The sequence below is a fragment of the Oratosquilla oratoria genome, chromosome 10, assembly GCF_046742065.1.
Source record: "Oratosquilla oratoria isolate Oo_2021 chromosome 10, ASM4674206v1, whole genome shotgun sequence".
In the NCBI taxonomy this organism is placed as follows: Eukaryota; Metazoa; Arthropoda; class Malacostraca; order Stomatopoda; family Squillidae; genus Oratosquilla; species Oratosquilla oratoria.
The window spans coordinates 25816805-25837216 of NC_134786.1; the positions used below are offsets into that span (position 1 = coordinate 25816805).

The following is a 20412-nucleotide window of genomic DNA, read 5'->3' on the forward strand; positions in this document are numbered from 1 at the left end:
AACTTATAGGCTTATAGTTATTTGGCTTCTTTTTGTCACCTTTTTTGAATATGGGAGTAACGTTAGCTAGCTTCCATTCTCTTGGGACATCTCCGGATATGATGGATTTCTTGAAAATAATTTCTAATGGAACAACAATCTCATTTTTCATTTCCTTTAAGATTCTTGGATGCCAACCGTCAGGCCCTGGTGTTTTATTAACTTTGAGTTTATCTATACACCTTTTAATTTTTTCTTTTGTTATATTTACCGTAGTAAGTTTACCCTAGACTTTTCACAGGTTTCAGTTTGGAATTCACTTTGAGGTGTTTTGTTTACGAATACCGAGCTAAAATAATTGTTTAAGATATTACACATTCCTTCATTTGAATATTCAAGTTGACCGTCAGCAGATAATAGTGGACCAATGTGATTCCTAACAACTGTTTTATCTCTAATGTAACTATAGAATTCTTTGGGATTCTCTTTGGATTTATCAGCAATGTTCATTTCGTATTGTCGTTTTCTTTTTCTTATTGTCTTTTTTAAATCTCTCTGTATTGATACATAACTTTCATAGTCATTAGATGCACCCGAGCACTTATATTTCTTATAAGCCTGCCTCTTTTTAGCAATACTTTTTTCAGTTTCTTTGTCGAGCCACTTTGTGCGAGCCTGGTTTGGGGGACGTCTGTCCTTAAAAGGAATGTAAGTTTGAATCATCTTAGTGAGCGTATTTTGAAATATTTCCCACATGTGATCTACAGGTCTTTCGTTTAATTTTGCCTTCCAATCTGTAAGCTGAAGCTCCTGACGTAGTCCTATGAACTGAGGTTTACTGAAATCGGGTATTTTAGAAACACAAGTATCTATTCTAAAATTGTTTATGAGTTTGAATCTAACTAAGTTGTGATCACTATTTGCAACAGATTCACCGAGTTCTACATCAGTTACCATGCTTTCGCGGCTAGTGATCAATAGATCGAGTAAGTTTTCATATCTTGTGGGCTCTTTTACATGCTGAATTAAGTAATTGTCACCAAGAAAATCAATCAAGCGACTACCTATATGGTCATGTTCAAGGGTCATCTAATCAATGTCAGTAAAATTGAAATCACCCATTATCAATAAATCCTGGTTGTATATATATATATGTATATGTGTATATATATGTATGTGTATGTGTGTGTGTGTGTATATATATATTTATATATATATATTTACCTAGTATTTTACAGGACGAGAGCTATGCTCATAGTGACCTGTTTTCGGATCTCTCCGCATCCAGTTTATTCTTAAAAGTGTGTATATTTTTGGCATTCACTGTTTCTCCATTTAGCTTGTTCCAGACGTCAATCACTCTATGTGGGAAGCTATTCTTTTTCAGGCCTCTTCTATAAGTGTCCTTTAGTTTCTTTTCATGTCCTCTTGTTTTTCTTCTGTCCCACTTTAATAAGTCATATCTATTGAGAATTTCCATCCCTTTCATAATTCTGTAAATGGTCAATAAATCACCTCTTTCTCTTCTCTGTTCCAGTATTGACAGATGTAATTTCTCCAATCTTTGTTCATATGTCAGATTTGACAGTGTAGGTGCCATTGTTGTTACTGCTCTTTGGATTCTTTCTAATTTTCTTATGTTCTTTGTGCTGGGTGCCCACAATGTTGCAGCATATTCTAGTTTAGGTCTTATCAATGTAACCACTATTTTTTTAACTATCTCCTCATCGATGTAGTCAGAGGCCACTTACATTGATCTTAGTAAGTTAAAAGTCTCTCCAAATCATTTATTGACATGTTTATCAGATGTCAAGTTGCTTGAGATGATTACTCCTAGGTCCCTTTCTGAATTAACTTTTTTGACTTCTTTGTTTCCAATTTTATATTGACCCGATGCTCTATTTTTACTTTTTTCAAATTCTATTATGCTACATTTCTTAATGTTGACTTTCATCTCACATTTCTGACTCCATTCCCATATTTTGTGTAGGTCTTCTTGTAGTGATCTACAATCATCCGTTTTTACTCTTTTGAGTAATTTGGCATCATCAGCAAAGAAGTTCATGTAACAGTTTACTCCCTCATCCATATCATTTATATATATGGCAAACATTAAAGGAGCCAATACAGAGCCTTGTGGAATGCCACTTTTCACATCTTCCCAGTTCGAATTTTTTTCTCTAAGTACCCCTCATTTTTCTTCCAATTAAGAAATCCTTCATCCATTCCAGCAGCTGACCTTGTATTCCTCCTATTATTTCAATTTTTCTTATCAATTTTTTATGTGGTACCTTATCGAACACTGTCTGCAAATCCAAGAAGATGCAATATGCCCAGCCATCTCTTTCTTGTATTATCTCAATTTATCTCGAGTAAAAGCAAATTAGGTTTGTGGTATACTTCTAAATCCAAATTGTTTAGGGTTTACTATTTTATTTTCTTCCAAGTGTTTGGTCCATTTATTTCTGATGACTTTTTCACATATTTTTGCTACAGTGCTTGTAAGGGATACTGGTCTTAAATTTGTAGGATTTTCCCTATTTCCTCCTTTATATATTGGTACTATGTTTGCATCTTCCCAATCTTGTGGTACCCTTCCTTCTTTGATTGAGAAGTCTATTATCTTGTATAGTTTGTCAATTCGTCTATACACTCTTTCAGTATCCAATTTGCAATTCCGTCTGGTCCATGCGATTTCCTGACATCTAGGTTTTTTATTTGATCTCTTATTTCTTTTTGTGCAACCTTTATTTCTTTCATTTTGGGTGATCTTTCTTGTTTTCTATCTTCCCAAAATTGTGAGCTCTCAATTGTAAAAACTGACCTGAAATGTCTGATCATGACTTCTACCATTTCTGTGTCATCTATATATTCTGTTCCTCCTTAACACAATTTCACTATTTTGTGTTTATCCTTTAGTTGTTCATTTATATATCTGTAAAAGAGCTTAGGTTGATCCTTACATTTGTCTATAATATCTTTTTCATAATTTCTTTTTTCTTTCCTGCATGAACATATTCGTTCCTAAGTTTTATATATGTTTGCCATTTGGATGTTTTTTTGTCTTTTTTCCATCTTTTCCAGGCTTTGTCTCTTCTGTCTCTAGCCTCACTGCACCTTTTGTTATACCAACACTTTATATAAATCTCTTTTTGTTTCTTTTTTGGTACATATTTGTCAATTCCTTCCTTGTACTTTTCTTTGAATATGTTCCATTTGTCTTCCATCTTTGTTTCCTCCTTAGAGAATTTGTCCCAGTTAGTGTGTGTCTCTCTTACATTTGCCTTTCACTCCCCCCCTCAGCCTATTCTCTGTTTTTCATGTACCTTTTACTTTCATTTTCACTTCCATTTCATCTACCCCTTCCCCCAGTAAAAGGGGTGATAGAGTAATGAATAAACCCCATGCATTTAATCAGGTGGAGATTAAGGGTTGTCTTGATTGATACCTATCATAAATGCCACATAATCTGCAGTCATTTTAGGAATGATAAAGGGGTGACTAAAAGCCAGGATAATCAGTAAATATATTAATGAGTCCTCCCATACATAAAGTGCTAAACTGCATTGTTGACATTTAGGGCATAGCACATAAGACTTGCACATTATCTTGAACATTTGTGAAGGTTGTGTTATAAAGTCACATGCATACACACAGTTATGCCTATTCTTATCTCTAGTGAGAACTTGAACTTCATAGTCTACAGGGACCTCTCATTGCAGGTTCATTTGGTGCAAAAACTAAGTAACCAAATTGAAGATGACTAAAACAGGTTACCTACTAAACCTACAAGTCAAACTACTTACATTCAAGGATCGTTGCTATTTGGATTTAGGTCATAATTCAGTTGAGGTTCTATATCTTTCCCATGTGATCAGGTGGTGCTGTGTGACATTGTCATAGCATGCAGTAAAATAGATGTATAAATGCTGGCTACCCAAAATGTAATAGGCTAGTATTACAAGGTGATCAACATCAGAATGTGGCCACTTTTTCAAATATTCTTTTTTGTATATATAAAATGCATACTTCTTTCTCTTCACAGATCGTGAATACATGCTGATTGTTGTTCAGAATACCAGCGAATAGTCACAAATGAGAAACATCACACTTGACTTGTAAAGTGTCCAACCCATTAAATGATCAAGTTTACATTTTATGCAACTTTCAGTTCATTCCACAGTATCATCCTATGCATGAAAAGTATTCATTTAGTTTAATCAAGTTTTACAGTAACTTAACATGTAAGTTTTCATACTAGCTAAACAAAAATTTGTACTGTAGTGGGGCCCTAATATGGCAGCAATTCCTACAGGTCATAATGAAAACTATTCATATAAATTATATATTAACATAGATATTCCAAGACAAAATTACAAGTGAAATATAAACCAATCAATATATAGCACTATTTATGATTAAAATGCAAAAATGAACAAATTCTTTCATTGTCCTTCACATTTGAAACTTCATTACCAGTGTCAGACCCTGGGTTGAATAGGATCTAAGTTGAAACTTGCATACCTTTTGGTCTGACCCTCAACTGCATGAAATTTGCTTTTCTTGGCCAAAAAAAAAATATATAACAAAAGAAGGTCACCACACTGAAGGAATCATGGGTGCTTTTCATTAAAATTCCTGTAGGATGTACATATTAAAAGGAATAGGGTTAAACTTCAAGAAAATGTAATATTTGCAACATGTGTACTAAATGAATGATGAAAAGTTAGAAATGCTGAAGTGAATATTGGGTGTCAAGTCTGGAATGCCTAGGTCATGAAGACTGCACACAAATATGGTCTGGATCTGGATGCATTATTTAAATAATTATTAAAATAGAATAATTATTTTACATCAATGCTTAGAATATTACAAGAAACCACTGAATAAATTAACTGTGTTAATGTCATTTAGTGGTGACTATTTCATATAGTATAAATTTTGCTTCAGATTCCTCCTCATCCCACTTACGCCTTCCATTACACCATTCTGACCCATCCCATGTCCAAAATGTGGAATTCAAGAGGTGAAGTACAGGTAAAGTTGTTACCCCAGCAAACATATGCCTCATTATGAAATATACTGTATCACAAAATCAAGATCTATAATCCTACGAAGATTTACCATACCTAGGTTCAGGTAACCAGTCACAAAATTGTGTAGATTATATCAGCAAATTACGGATATGTCTGATCTTATGGGGGTTATCACAGTGGCACAGATTCCCTTTTAATTCTGTACAAGTGAATGTAATAAAGGACATTTCTATGGTTGATTTTCTTGTGTCAAATGTCATATTTGATAGGGTTTCTTCACCAGTAGGATCCCTTTCTTTTACAAATCTTACTGGCTATGGCACCATTCTACACATTTAATGTTATTTACTAGTGAACTGCAAGTGTTTTCAAATGAAACCATGCACACATGCACACACAAAATCAACAAATTTGGTTTGTGCTCCTCATATGGGAACACTTAACCATTTGTAGCTTCCTAACTACAAGACAATACATGTCCATAGTACAGGACTTTGCACAGTGACTCCAGGATGAATGGTCAAAAGTGTTACAATAGTGAAAAAAGTTGACATAGGCAGTTAGGAAGGAATTAAAATAAATTGGGAGTACTTTAGGAGGCAAATGCAAATTTACTGATGACCAGTGCCTTGGATGCCAGGAGAGCAAGTCCTTGTGTAACAGACATCAAAATAAATAGGTGCACAAGCAAGACCATGAAGTGATATGGCTCATTTTATGGAAATGGCAAGAGCTGCAGTATTTCTTCATGTGTGTAAGAGCAAATTTGTGTATCATTTTCCTGTTTGTGGAACAGTTTTTACTTGGAATAAGAAAACTTTGATAGCTGCTGTACATTTTTATCAAACTCGTTTAAAGGTCAGATATCAACAGATATACCATTCGCTAAAAATCATCGTATTGCTCGAAAAAGTACTTTTTAAAAGCATACAAATAAAGTTTTTACCTGTTACAGAAGAATTTATTCAGAAAATTCACTTTTAATTTCGCCTCACATACCACTTTTCCGAAGTCGAGATGTTCTAGTCGATTTGTAATTAGTACCAGTAATCGCCGCTAGGTGAACCGGCGGTGACGTCACAGTTGCCAAACAATCGGACAAAGAGACACACGCTGTACTTCAGCTCAGTCATTTCAATCGAGTTATTCATCTTCATGTTCGTTTTTAATCCAAATTTGTTCGCAAAAATGGCTCATTGTGCATTCCAATTTGGAAGGATAGTATGTATGGTGGAAGAAGAAGAGGAAGAGGAGTTTGATATCGCCGAACATCGCATTGTAAAGCCTTACCAGTTCGAACCGATAATAGGACAGCCCGTTTCTTTGTCGGAATACAGTGCAAGTGAAGATGAAGAAAGTGGTGAACAAAATAGCGAAGAAGAAGGGGAAAGCGATTTGTCAGATTCAGAACCCGAGACCACGGGGGAGGAGACGGAATTCGACGGCGACGTTGATTTAGACGGTGCCGAGAATCAAGATGGGCCTACCACCCCTCCTAGATGCAAACGCAAAAGATCTGACCAGTCTCATAGGATTGGGAATACCAACTGGTAAGAAATTCAGTGCATTATTCCTTATTTAGGCTATCATTGCAAGCATGGGATGGGGTCCTTTGTTTTTAAGTAGACGATTTAGGCCCCTATTTCGATTGTAGTCCAGGCCTACATGATGGTATAAGCCTACCAATAAATTTTTGCTCTTTTTTCCAAACTTTTAATTTCAGAAGATTGAGGACATAAGCCTGGGGCCAGCCTCTGCACCGAGGTCCTTCCAAGTCCAGCTCAACCTTTTATTTCATTTGTAGATAAATTAACTTTTTTATTTCCAGGTGTACATGCGGACACTGCCTACCCACTTCATCTTCACTTGCACTGTATTCCGACAAAGAAACGGGCTGTCCTATTATCGGTTCGAACTGGTAAGGCTTTACAATGCGATGTTCGGCGATATCAAACTCCTCTTCCTCTTCTTCTTCCACCATACATACTATCCTTCCGAATTGGAATGCACAATGAGCCATTTTTGCGAACAAATTTGGATTAAAAACGAACATGAAGATGAATAACTCGATTGGAATGACTGAGCTGAAGTACAGCGTGTGTCTCTTTGTCTGATTGTTTGGCAACTGTGACGTCACCGCCGGTTCACCTAGCGGCGATTACTGGTACTAATTACAAATCGACTAGAACATCTCGACTTCGGAAAAGTGGTATGTGAGGCGAAATTAAAAGTGAATTTTCTGAATAAATTCTTCTGTAACAGGTAAAAACTTTATTTGTATGCTTTTAAAAAGTACTTTTCGAGCAATACGATTATTTTTAGCGAATGGTATATCTGTTGATATCTGACCTTTAAAATCAACCTCATTACATCTTGGATTCACTGCACCTACAAGGGGCTTGGAACAATATAGACTGTGATTTACAGTGAATTTGTAAACACACAAAACTTGGGCAAAGTTTCATATGGCGAGATACATGTGCTGTCAGTGCACAGGGACAGCGAAAAGCATGAAAGAGGATACACAAGATATAAACATTCTATTCTACACCTCATGTATTCGTATAAGATTTTTCAAATGAAGTCGTAAGCACATGGTGGATAATTAGTGAACTTTTGGAAAAAAATTAAGTATATTTAAGATTCATTTCTAAGATAACAATACATATATAGAATAAAAACATTATTTACATGGGTATTTCAGAAATATTACTACAAGAATAATTAGAGAAATTTTAGAATGAATTATGTAAATGAAATACTATGTTTACTATAGTACCTGCATCCCTTTCTTGAATCATATGGCATTGGTATACAAATACTAGATATACTATAGCAACTAACTAATCTAAGTAATGCTTAAGATACACTAATCTACACAAGTAACAAATAGGTAATCAAAATAGATTTTTGAAAGTGAATGGGAAAAGGGACTGTTTTTCATCTTATGGTAAACATGCTGTGTGTTACGTTTTTCTTAGTTTGTCCAAGGTATAAAAGAAGCTCTAATTTTTATGGGGAAGGTGGAATTGAGAACAATAAAGTCAAAATGGATACCGAAGCCCATTTGTTGAAAGAAAAAAAAATATTGCTGCTCCTATGGATTGACATAAATTCTATTGTACAAATGGGCAGCATTCTGATGGAATGGAAAAGATGAGGTTGAATGTATTTAATTTTTTATAGTAAAGGCCTATGACTCGTGTAAAACTGCTAAATAATGTAATCTATACATAATAATAATATGTACATACTAAATGGTCTCTCTTACAAGAGGATTGGCTGAGTCAAAGTATTAACCCATCCTACACCCATTTACCATCTCTCCCATCTTGGCACCTTAGCACCACTGGTCCAGTCAATACCACAGTGCCTCCACAGCAGGGCCTGATATCCAGAGCTGGTTTGCCCCCACCACTTCATTATGGGGCAACCACTTCCCTCATCCACTTCAGAAAATTCACTGATCAACTGGAAACCTACAGCCCCACAGTGGTTTCCAACAGTAACTAGGCCCTACCATAGATCTGTCCATGAACACCTCAACCTACAATATCTCTCACTAACAATCCTTAGACAACAACACAATACATTTTCCTTGAGAGACCTATGGGCCCACCTGGTTGCTGTAGTTAGTTACCTGGGAGCTGTGCATCTCCTGCAAGAGACCTAGGGGCATTGCTTTTGATCCAGACAGTGTGGCAGGACATTCCTTCATGCAATGCTAAAATGGGAAGAGTAAAGAATAGATCTGGATAGGTGTGTATTTTGACTTTGTCACCCCCTTGTAAGGGGTAAAAGGCCCTTTGGTATATATGTAGGTATTTCATATTATTATGCCAACATAATGTTTCACTACAGCAAGTCAAAAAATAGTGTATCAACTTGAATCCATCCCTGGCAACATTTCTGGACAATTAAAATTCTGTGAAATATCAAATGTATATTACCATTTTATATATTGATTTAGAAAAAACCTTAGTCTCGAAACTGAAAGAGAAAGGCAAATAAGGGTGGAAGAAAATTATAACAATGAACTATGAATAGATATATGTAAATGAAAGATGTCTCATTTTGGTTAGCCAACAATTGTGAAGAGATGTATCTGCATTTCTTCATGTGACAAAACTGATGATACAAGGCACCAGGGTCCAACTTCTACTGGTAGGGTATGCTGCAACGAACCAGTTTCCTCATGTTTGTCACATGTTGATAATACAAGTCAGGATAAACTAAGATGTTCCATATTTGATATACTTGAAAAACTAAGAAATAGATAATGTAGGTGAGGTGGTTTTAAGTGTATTTTACATTTAGAGCTTCATAGGGCGACTGAAAAGGAGAAGCACTCAGGTATGTTATATAAAAGGTCTTAGGACCCTCATCAAACATCACTTACAGTAGGTTGTAAGAAATAGGCTACAAGCAACAAGAATATCTGGAAGTACACAAATTGAAAAGTACGAGTGAACACCACACAAAATAGATTACTTAACACCACATGAGAAGATATGACTAAATATGACACAAGTAAATACAAAAGTATGTGGAAATATCAGGAGTATACCACAGTAATATATGAAAGTAATAGCTACCAACATCATAATACCTCCTACACAATAGGAGGACAACTAGAATGATAGGTTGAAAGATTGACATACCAAATTGGATATACAGGAAGATAAGGAAACCTGTTTAACACCATTAGGTATATGGGCAGAAACACTCAAATGTGGCTATTAAGCATCAAACACTAGAATGTACTTATGAAAGTGCACACTGTTACTAGTACTATATTGGTAGTTGATGACTCAACTACATGGCACCTTTCACCTACATAATATTGACATACTTATTACAACTGAAATGGGAAAAGAATGTATACACTGCACTCATACACAGATGCTACCATTTCTCAACTTGTCTTGAGCATCTATACATGCTACAATAACAGGATACCTAGGTTGTGTTAAATGGGAAGGGGAATGCTCGTAGATGCCCGAGGTGGTTTGACTGCAGTGCAAATAGTGAGAATTGAAAAAAAATGGAAGATAATGAAAATAGGCCAGAGAAGTCCCCTGGTGGCAAAGCATTGAAGTAAAATGTAAACATGAACCCAGAGCCATGTACCGGTACAATAGCAAAAATGAAAACATGAGCTTTAGATCTCGATTAGGTAGGAAAATATATATTTTTCGTGGTGAAAAAGGATCTTTTTCTGAATTTACTGGGTACGAGAAAAGACTTTTTGGTAAAATTATAGGCATAGATGAAATTTATGAAGGAATCATAGAAGCAAGAAACTAATGATCTAAAGAAAGCAAATCATGAAATATATAAGGAAGTGAGTAACTTAAAGTAAATGCTGAAATGAATAAGGAGGTAACTGCACTAAAAAAGAGAACTGGCCAAGTTAAAAAGTGAAAATGAGAGGTTGAAAAATAATACCACTAATAGTATGACCATAAAGAAAGAGGTAAACAAACAAAGGCAATGACAGAAAACTGGAAGAAATCTAAGAGAGGATAATTTACAACAGTTCAGGAAAGAATGGAAGAATAAAAAAAAAATGATGAGATCATTTTTAAAGAAGTTGTTCAACAAATGTGGGAGAATGCCAAAGATGCAGTCATTCAGGTAATTGAAGAAAAAGAAAATCTGGTAAGAGATACAGTGGACAAAAGAAGTGTATAGTAGTATATGATCTAAAGGAAAAGCATAACCATAATTGGTCCCTGAGAGATCCAGATGATGAGCCAAAAATAGAAAAAGAAATTGGAAAAGTGCATAGAATGGGAAAATATGCAGAAGGAAGAAGTTGATCCCTAAAGATCAAATTAAGGTCACAAATTGTAGCAGAAGAAATATTAGCAAAAACAGGAAAGTTAGCAAGAAGTGAACACTAAAAAGAGACATGAATGATGAGGAAAAAAGAGGAAAGACATTTCTTGAAGTGAAGCTTAAAAAAAAAAAAAAAAAAAAAAAAACGGAGACAGAAAACAAAATTCTACTGAAGTGTGTTAATGAGACTGAAAAAAGGTATAAAAAAAAAAAAAAAAGGAACAGAGAACGAGATGGAGTAGAAAAATAAAAGGGCTTATACTAATATAGATGGGTTAATCTCAGGATTAAATGAACTAAGTGATTACCTGTCAGAAGAAAAACCAGACATAATGGGAATTGTGGAGACAAAATTAAGGGGTCCACTATTACCAGTGTTGGACATGGATTATATAATCACTGGCTTAGAAATAGGAGAAACAGGGTGGAGGAGTCATGTTCTTGGCTAAGAAAAACTTAAATGTGATGAAAGTTACAAATGGAGAGAACAGGGTGGAGATGATCACAATAAGAGTTGAAGATAGTGACATGAAAAGTAGAAAGTTTGTGGTGATTTATGTGCCCCCAAAGACAGGGTCTTGGAGAGAGATTATTCTAAAATGTTAGAAGATACAAGGCTTTCATTAAATGAGATGCTGAAGGATGGAGGAAATGTGGTACTTATAGGAGATTTTAACTACAAAGATGGAGAGGATCTATGGGGAAATATATTACTAGACATGACTATAGAACATGCAATGACACAGTGAGTAAAAGAAAACACTAGATTTAGAAATAATGAAAAACCATGAAGACTAGATTTATTATTTACATCAGAGCATGAAATTGTGGATAAAATTGAATAGACACCAATTGCAAAGTGACCACATATTGAATTAGAACTAAAGTAGGAAATATATATAGAAATGAGAAATACAGAAAAGGAAGTCTGATGTACAGTAAAACAGACTTTGAGAAACGTAGGAAATTTTTTCTTAAAGTTAGCTGTGATAAATTTTACAATGAAGAAACACAAGTGGAAGAAAAATGGATGATTCTGGTGGAAATCTATAATGACAGAGTGAATAAATATGTTCCAAAGTGAAAAAAAGGAAAAGGTGTATATTAAGTGCTGGTTTAACAGAAGGTGGAGCAAAGTGATAGAAGTGATAAAGCTTGGAAAAGATGGAAAAAACTAGAAAGTAGCAAATATATATCAATCATAGGAATGAATATTTAAAAATATGCAGGGAAGAAAAAAGAAAATATGAAAAAAAAAACATAATAGAAAATGTAAGGATCAGCCAAAACTATTCTATAGATATGTGAATGGTAAACTAAAGAATAAACAGGAAATTGTGAAACTACATCAATGGAATATGGAATACACAGAAGCTACAGAAATGGCTGAAGTCATGAACAAATACAACTTGGTTTTCACTGGAGAAAATGAACAACATTGGGATGAAGAGTGAGAAGTGAGAATCACCCCCCCCATGAGGGAAATAATAGTAACATGAAAAGAAATAATGGATCAAATAATGAACCTTGATGTCAGGAAATCCCATGGCCCAGATGGCATTGCAAACTGGATACTAAAAGAATGTAAAGAAGAATAGACAAAATATATAACATAATAAGCTGCTCACTAAAAGATGGAAAATACCAGAAGACTGGAAAAATGCCTATATCTTGCCAATATATAAAGGAGGAAACAAGGAAGACCCAGCAAATTACAGACTGGTTTCCCTTACATGCACTGTAGCCAAAATTTGAGAAAAAGTTATAATAAGTAGATGGATAAAACATCTGGAGAACAATATACTAAATCCAAGACAATTCAGATTTAGACAGGGAAGATCATGTGCCACAAATTTGATCTGTTTTTACTCAAGACTACTAGATATAATACAGGAAAGGGACGGATGGGCTGATTGTGCTTTCCTAGACCTACAAAAAGCTTTTGACAAAGTACCACACAAAAAACTATTAAGAAAACTGGAAACCATAGGAGGGATACAAGGTAAACTACTGAAATGGATGGAGGATTTCTTGCATGGAAGAAAAATGAGAGTAGTGCTCAGAGATAAGAGTTCTACTTGGGAAGAGGTGATTAGTGGAGTTCCACAAGGATCAGTATTGGCTCCAATAATGTTTGCTATTTATGTGAATGACATGGACGAGGGTGTGGAATGTTACATGAGCTTCTTTGCAGATGACGCAAAACTGTTGAAGAAAGTGAGTACTGAAACGGATTGTGATTTGCTGCAGAGAGATCTGAACAGGGTTTGGGAATGGAGTCAGAAGTGGGAAGTGGACTTCAACATTAAGAAATGTAGCATAATGGAATTTGGAAAAAGTAAAAAAGGATATCAGGACAATATAGAATTGGTGCAAAGGAAGTAAAGAAATCGTGATCTGAAAAAGTCCTGGGAGTAATCATCACAAACGACATGTCCCCTGATAAATAAACAAAATTGTCAGAGAAACCTATAACATGATAAGATCAATAAAGGTGGCTTTTACTTGGATGAAGAAATGGTAAAAAAAAAATACTAGTCACATAGATAAGGCCAAAATTAGAGTGCACAGTGACAATATGGTCATCCAGTATCAAAAAGAATATAAAGAAAATTGAGAGAATTCAGAGAGCAACTACGAAGATGGCCATAACACAATTAAGTCATATGAAGAGAGATTGTCAAAACTAGATTTGCTGACTCTAGAACAAAGGAGAGAAAGAGTTGACTTGTTGACTACAGAATCATTAAGTCATATGAAGAGAGATTGTCCAAACTAGAATTGCTGACTCTGGAACAAAGGAGAGAAAGAGGAGACTTGTTGACTACAGAATCATGAGAGGTATAGAAGTCCTTACTAAATTGGGATAAGAAAAATACAAGGGGACATGGAAGGAAGCTCAAGAAGGACAGTTATAGAAGAGACCTGAAAAAGAAAAGCTTTCCCCACAGAGTAGTGGATATATGGAACAAACTAGACAAAATAGTGTGTGCAAAAACCATACATGAATTTAAGAGCAAATTAGACATGGTGAGATACAGAGATGGGACACTATAAGCGTAGTTCCCCTTCCTGTAAGATACAACTAGGTAAATATGTGAATCTACATCACATTCACTTTATATACAAAATATGATGCACTGGATATTTATTTTCAACAAATGATTTCCCCTTTCGGAGGAAGTAGCCATTGATATTTCCCCAACACGTGTGAGGATAGTAACCACAGTGCCTAAGGGTAAAGACAAACAGGAACCAATATTCTCTTCAGTGATTATCTTTTTGGTGGATCTGATGCTTGTGTTTAAATCCCACACCTTATCTATCTACACTTGATATGTAATCACCTGGACTTTAAATTGTAGTATAATGCCTGTGTACTGCCTCCATAGTTGTGATGGTTTAATGAGCTCCTATAAGAAAGGACTGCTGAATCCAAAATTTTGTAACAACATCAATGGTCCAAATTAATGATGCACTATGTACTATGGCGAGTCTGGAGTGTGGGGGGAAGGGGGAATTTGATTCACAAAGGATCATTGCTTTGGGTCCAAAGGAAGTGCAAGCAAATACAGATTAGGGTTTAGTCATAGTTTCATTGAACAGGCAGGATTACACCAGTATTCATTTATCACCATCACTATTAACTACTGTGGGACAGTACATACAGTCAAATTTCATTGTATGTGCATATTTACTTCTTCCAATTCACAGTACTTTTCCTCATGGGGTGCCAACAATAGGTACCTACTTATGGTCATTGTGCAAGACTGATGCTAGAATAATTTCCCTGCTGTACCCCTTGTGAATGCAGGTGTTATCATGCCTGCAGGATGTAAGAGAACAAGACAACCTTTCACATGAAATTAAAAGATCATCCCATTTCTCCCTTACCAGAAGGGGGATGGGGATATAGATAGGTGGAATTTACCATCCCATTCTTTTCCCAAGCTGTATGGCTAGGATAAACTAATATTAGACCATAGATGCATGGTATTAAAAATTTCTTCAAATACAAAAGGGTCACTAGCAAATTCATGCTGGAAAAGAGAGAGTAAAGGAGGAGAAGGAGCAGTAATTGGTAAATGTGGGTCCTATCATAGATCTTTCTGGGAAGAAATGTTAATGTCTGTGATGTATTGGTGTAGGAATATTCCATTGTTCTGTTCCATTGCTTATAGCTGTAGGAAGATGGTAGCAGTCACCACTTAGCTCTCCTTATACAAAAAAGTGAAAGAAATAGTCAAAAGTTGATAGATATCTTGGGCTCAGTATGGAGACAAACTGTCAGCCCTGCACTTCCAGATGGTAGTGTTGGTGTAATGCCCAATTATTCCATTTCATTTATATATTCAAAATTGTGTTTATATAAGATGCCTTGAGGTGATTTCAGTATATTTATTTCAACTAACCATAAAAATCATAGAATATAACCCCCCTCTTTCTCTTCGCTTATGTGACTGATGTGCAGTTTTTGCAGTTAGTAATACCCAATTTTTTCTGTTCTCCTGCACACTCTGTCTTTGCACCAAAGCCCATGCATGTGGTTGGCAAAATTATCCAAAAGCTGAGGAGTCATAGTTTCATGCTTTAGATTGTCTACAAAAAATCTGCATCCAAAAGAAAGAAAACTATGTGGATTCCATAACATCAAAATATATATACTCCCATTAATCCCTCAACTAGATTAAATTGACCTAGATATGTAAACAGAAAACAGGTGAGGAATATTAAGTCATGATCCAGAGAGAGGAATTGGATATTGGTCAGGAGCTCAGGGCACTGAGCATGGCTTGTGTCATTACATCTGGAGAGATCACCCTCACCTGGTTGGTGTCTTTTGATTCTTCACCCCTCTCCCCAGTAATGAGATATAATGACTATAATGAGATATAGTTAGATTACATATAGATGTAGATAAAGATTACAACTGAAGGGATCACCCGCAGCAGGAGAAAATTCTCACTGAGCCAAGTTGTATAAATGTGTTACACATTTTAGATGGTGTATTAGTTTTCTCATAGTTTCCCTAAGTATTTACCTAACTGTAGTATATAGGAAAGGAGCAACACTCATTGGGTCCTGTCTCCTAGTCTCTAATTTTCTAACATACCTAGACTCAAAATGAGTTATGTGCAGTGTGGCCAGGCATTGCCCACTGGATGCTAGGGGATTTTCATAAGTTAAAAATGAGGTCAATGAAGTAAGGTTGTGGCTACTAGGTGTCCATCCTTTCATGGTTAATTTTTTTCTCTCTGTGCTCTCTAGGTTGGAGGTGTGAAAATAGTGTTCCATGACAAGTTAAATGAGGGTCAATACTGAATGATAACTTGTAGAGAATTTGAGGAAGTATATGGCCAGCAGATTTTCATAAGTAGGTAACCTATGTGCCTCATCTGAAGATTTGAGTCAAGTCCTAGTTGTATTATTAACCAAAAAATAGATAAATTTTAATATCAAGCTATAAGAAAAGAATTTCCTTGTACATACATATATCAAGGGCTTTTCCCCTTGCACAAAGGAGGTAGCCAAAGTCAAAGACATAAGTCCATTCCCACCCATTTCATCCCTACATACTCCACTCTCACTCATCACCCCTCCTTTTCTTGGCTCCTAGATGATAGATCATCCTTGCATCTCAACCACTGCTCTGGGTCAGAAGCAATGAGGTAAGACAGCACATCCACAGCAAGGCAGCACATCCACAGCAAGGCAGCTTCATTTAATTGGTGACCCCCCTTTCTGTCCCCTCATGCAGAAAAAGAGAAGCAGACAGGGAGAAATCCCTTTGGACCACATCAAAATATCATTCACACATACTCCCTCAACCCCCCATCCCCCACCCACTCCCATGCATCACAGCATCATTCATACACAACCATTCTCCTCTCACCCTTATCTTCTGTCTTTTCCCTTCCTTCCTCAATAAGAAATTCCCTTCCTAATCAATATCCCTTTTACCCCATCCATCCATCTCATCCTTGATTGTCTCCTCATGTTCACTCCCTCCACCTCTGCCTTCCACACCTCTTTTACTAATCTTTCTTCACTCATTCTTTCCATGTGTCCAAACTATCCCAGTACTCTTTCATCAACCCTATCTCCCAGCTCCCATTCCATCCCTGCTCTCCTCTTCACCTCCTCATGTCTCACTCTATCCAGCCTAGTAACACCTACCATACTTTTCAGGCGTTTCATCTCGAACACATTTAAAATCTTTCCCTCTTCATCTCTTATGTTACATGTTTCTGCCCCATACAGTGCTGTCAGCACAATCATTCCTTCATACAATCTCCTTTTAGCATCCATTCCCAAATGTCTCTCATTACACTTTTTAATCCCCCAAGACATTTACTTGCTTCTCTCAATCTACATTCTATCTCCACCTCCACTCCTTTTCCCACCACATTAATATAAATATAATTAATTTCTGTTCCAAGGATTCATGCTGTAATCAAAATGAATATAAAGATAGATTAAAGTGGAATAAAAATATTATTATTACAGGATTTTTTTTTTTTTTTTTTATATTGCCACCTGGGGTGGGTCATTACATGGGCATTGACAGGTTTTGGAGTTGGACAACAGGGAGATGCTTTTCTGACATCTGCTTCACAGGACCACTATTTCCTGGTACTATTTGTTGTTACTAGTCCTAACATACTTATTAATGTACAAGGAAGATGAAAGTGGAAGTGTTCTGTACCTCATCACCATGTGGTTTGGTAAGATTGTATGGATGGTGTGAAAGTGTGGTACATTGGAATAATTGCAGTTGTAAATGAAATCTGAAACCAGTGTTATCAGATCTGTCATACTGATTAGGTGCCAGCACCAAAACGCAACACTAATATACTGCCTTTAATGTCTGCTATTGCAGGGAAGTATTGGGAACCCATGAAAATGTGACTTAAAAAGTTGTCTAGCATCTCCTGGGGATTGAACCTGGGTCTCTGGTAATTAAGGCAGGAACACTACATGCTACTCTTCAAGGATGATGAAGATTGACACTAAAAAAAAGAGAGAGATATGGACAGTACTAAATGTGAAGCTCCACAAAGTATTCACTAAGGAAAGAGTATAGGACTAGTTTCTAAACATGGTGTTTACTCCTTGCCTGAATAGAATGTCACAAGCCACATTTCAACAGGGAGAAAAATAATAAAACAAAATAGATGATAATATTAATTATGATAATAATAATAGTAATAATAATAATAATAACAATAATAATAATAATAATAATAATAATAATAATAATATAATATATCGAAGGCTTTTTCCCCCTTACAAGGGAGGTAGCCAAAAAACAAAGGCATAGAAACTACTCCCACCCATTCCATCCCCTACATACTCCACTCCCCTCCATCCTCTTCTCTCCCTCTTATCTTGGCACCTCCTGGATGATGGGTCATCCCTGCATCTTGTCCACTGCCCTGGGTCAGAAGCAGTGCCGCAAGACACAGCACATCCACAGCAAGGCCACTTCATTAAATTGGTGACCTCCCCCTCTCCATCCCCTCATGCAGAAAAGGAGAAGATGGGGAGAAATCCCTTTGGGCTGTGTCAATTTATTTCTCATATGTACTCCCTCACCCCCCATCCCCCACCCACTCCCCCTCATGCATCACAGCATCATCCATACACAACCATTCTCCATTCACCCCTATCTTCTGTCTTCTCCCATACTTCCCCAACAGACATTCCTCTCGTTCCCAATGCCCCTTTTACCCCATCCATCCATCTTGTCCTAGGTTGCTCCCTCATGTTCACTCCCTCCACTTCTGCCTTCCACACCTCTTTTACTAGTCTTTCTTCACTCATTCTTTCCATGTCCAATCACAAATATTAGATACAAATAATAATAATAATAACAACAACAATAATAATAATAATAATAATAATTAATAAATAATAATAATAATAGTAATAGTAATAGTAATAATAATAGTAATAATAATAGTAATAATAATAGTAATAATAATAATAGTAATATTAATAGTAATAATAATAATAATAGTAATAATAATAATAATGATAATAATATTAACAACAACAATGATAATAATAATAATAACAATAACAATAATAATAATGATGATGATTGATGATGATGATAATATTAACAACAATAACCGATAATAATAATAATGATAATGATATAGATATTAAAAATAGATAAAAGAATGGCTGGGGAGCAGACAAGAGATTCTAGATTTGCTGTACAAGAAGAAAAAGAGGGTCATATTAAATGTATGGATCGTTTTTGAAACTACATGGAATCAGAAGCCAACAAAATGGCATCCATGTTTGAGGTCATTCAAACAAAGAACTTTATGCATACTGCTGGAGAAAATTTGATGGTGTTAATTTCAAAACACACAGCCTTCTGAAGAAATATGTAATAACAAGCTCATGCTTAAAATACCTAAACTGAGGAGGCAACTAACATTCATAGCATAGCTAAATGGGATTTCATTAGTTCTGTTCCAAATCTAACACTGCCATAGGTTGGTCCTGTGTTTCTGTGGCCTCTTGTGAAAGGAAAGTTGAAGTTGATTTGAAATCATTCATGGTCTACAATAAGTCAGTCCAGCATTTCTGACTTGACAATATCTCTGAGACTGGGTCAGCTGATAGTATAAATTTTGATTATGATATGGAGAATTTTGTAGCATTGAAGGTGAGGAAATGTAACATCATATTGTACTGTACCAAGATATAGTATTTGGACTTGTTCCATGATGTTAGGCCTATGACTACTCACCATCAGCCATGTTAAAACATTAGGCATGCACACAATATGACCAGCCAACATTGAAATCTGCTCAGTGTTATCAATCATATTAATTTTACTGTGATCTTAGTGTCCATGCAGTTTTGGCAAAAACTTCTCATGTACAACATTTGCTTTAGGAAAAATAGATTCATAAAGTCATATAAGCTGCAATTCACTCATCCTGGGCATGTTGGCAATTTAGGTGATCAGAATCATTAAGCAATCTATCATAACATTTGTAATAATCAAGTCAGATGTACAAGATATAATGGGGTGACACCTAAGTTACCATACCAAGTGATACCAACTCTAAGAACACCACTGGCTTATTCTAGAAAGCACTGTGGTTTAAATATAAAAAAGATAAAACTGAGACTTGATGTACAAAAGACAAACTTCCCACTGTACTTCCTAACTGCTACTAAGCGCTACTGTCCCCTCTTCAGCTAATGTGGAATATGAGAAAAAGGTCACTTCAGTTAACTTCACTCAATTATCAAACACATGCTGGAAGGTGTATCAAAGTGAGAAGTAATTAATGCTGCTGGCAGGTTTAGGCAAGAAATACAATCAATTTGTTGTCCTAGATTTTTCTTGCTGGAGACCCATGGCTCCCAGATACAGGTGATGATAGTGCAAGCCAAAACTTTATTGAAAGGTCTGAGATTGTTACCTGGTCCAGCACATCAAGTAAATTTGCTGGAAACGCCCTGGATTTGGTATTTACAGGTGATGACATATCCACTGATGACAGAGGTCACAGTCCCAAATGAAAAG

At 35.9% G+C, this 20412-nt stretch overlaps 2 protein-coding genes across 7 annotated transcripts in view; one reads left to right on the forward strand and one right to left on the reverse strand.

Annotated features, from left to right (window-relative positions):
- The window catches only part of LOC143029170 (dynein light chain roadblock-type 2-like), a 68247-nt gene extending 63828 nt beyond the window's left edge, over nt 1-4419 (forward strand). For 2 of the 5 annotated variants that reach the window (XM_076191665.1, XM_076191669.1), the window contains 3 exons: nt 909-965; nt 1208-1280; nt 4025-4419. In XM_076191665.1, coding sequence (XP_076047780.1) covers nt 909-965; nt 1208-1278 — 128 coding nt within the window. In that variant the 3' untranslated portion in view covers nt 1279-1280; nt 4025-4419. The remainder of the gene's footprint in view (nt 1-908; nt 966-1207; nt 1281-4024) is intronic. The other 3 variants (XM_076191666.1, XM_076191668.1, XM_076191667.1) reach the window with 3 other exon arrangements.
- Nucleotides 1-20412, reverse strand: part of LOC143029169 (metabotropic glutamate receptor 1-like) — a 552309-nt gene that overhangs the window by 7245 nt on the left and 524652 nt on the right. The gene's annotated exons all lie outside the window — the stretch shown is intronic.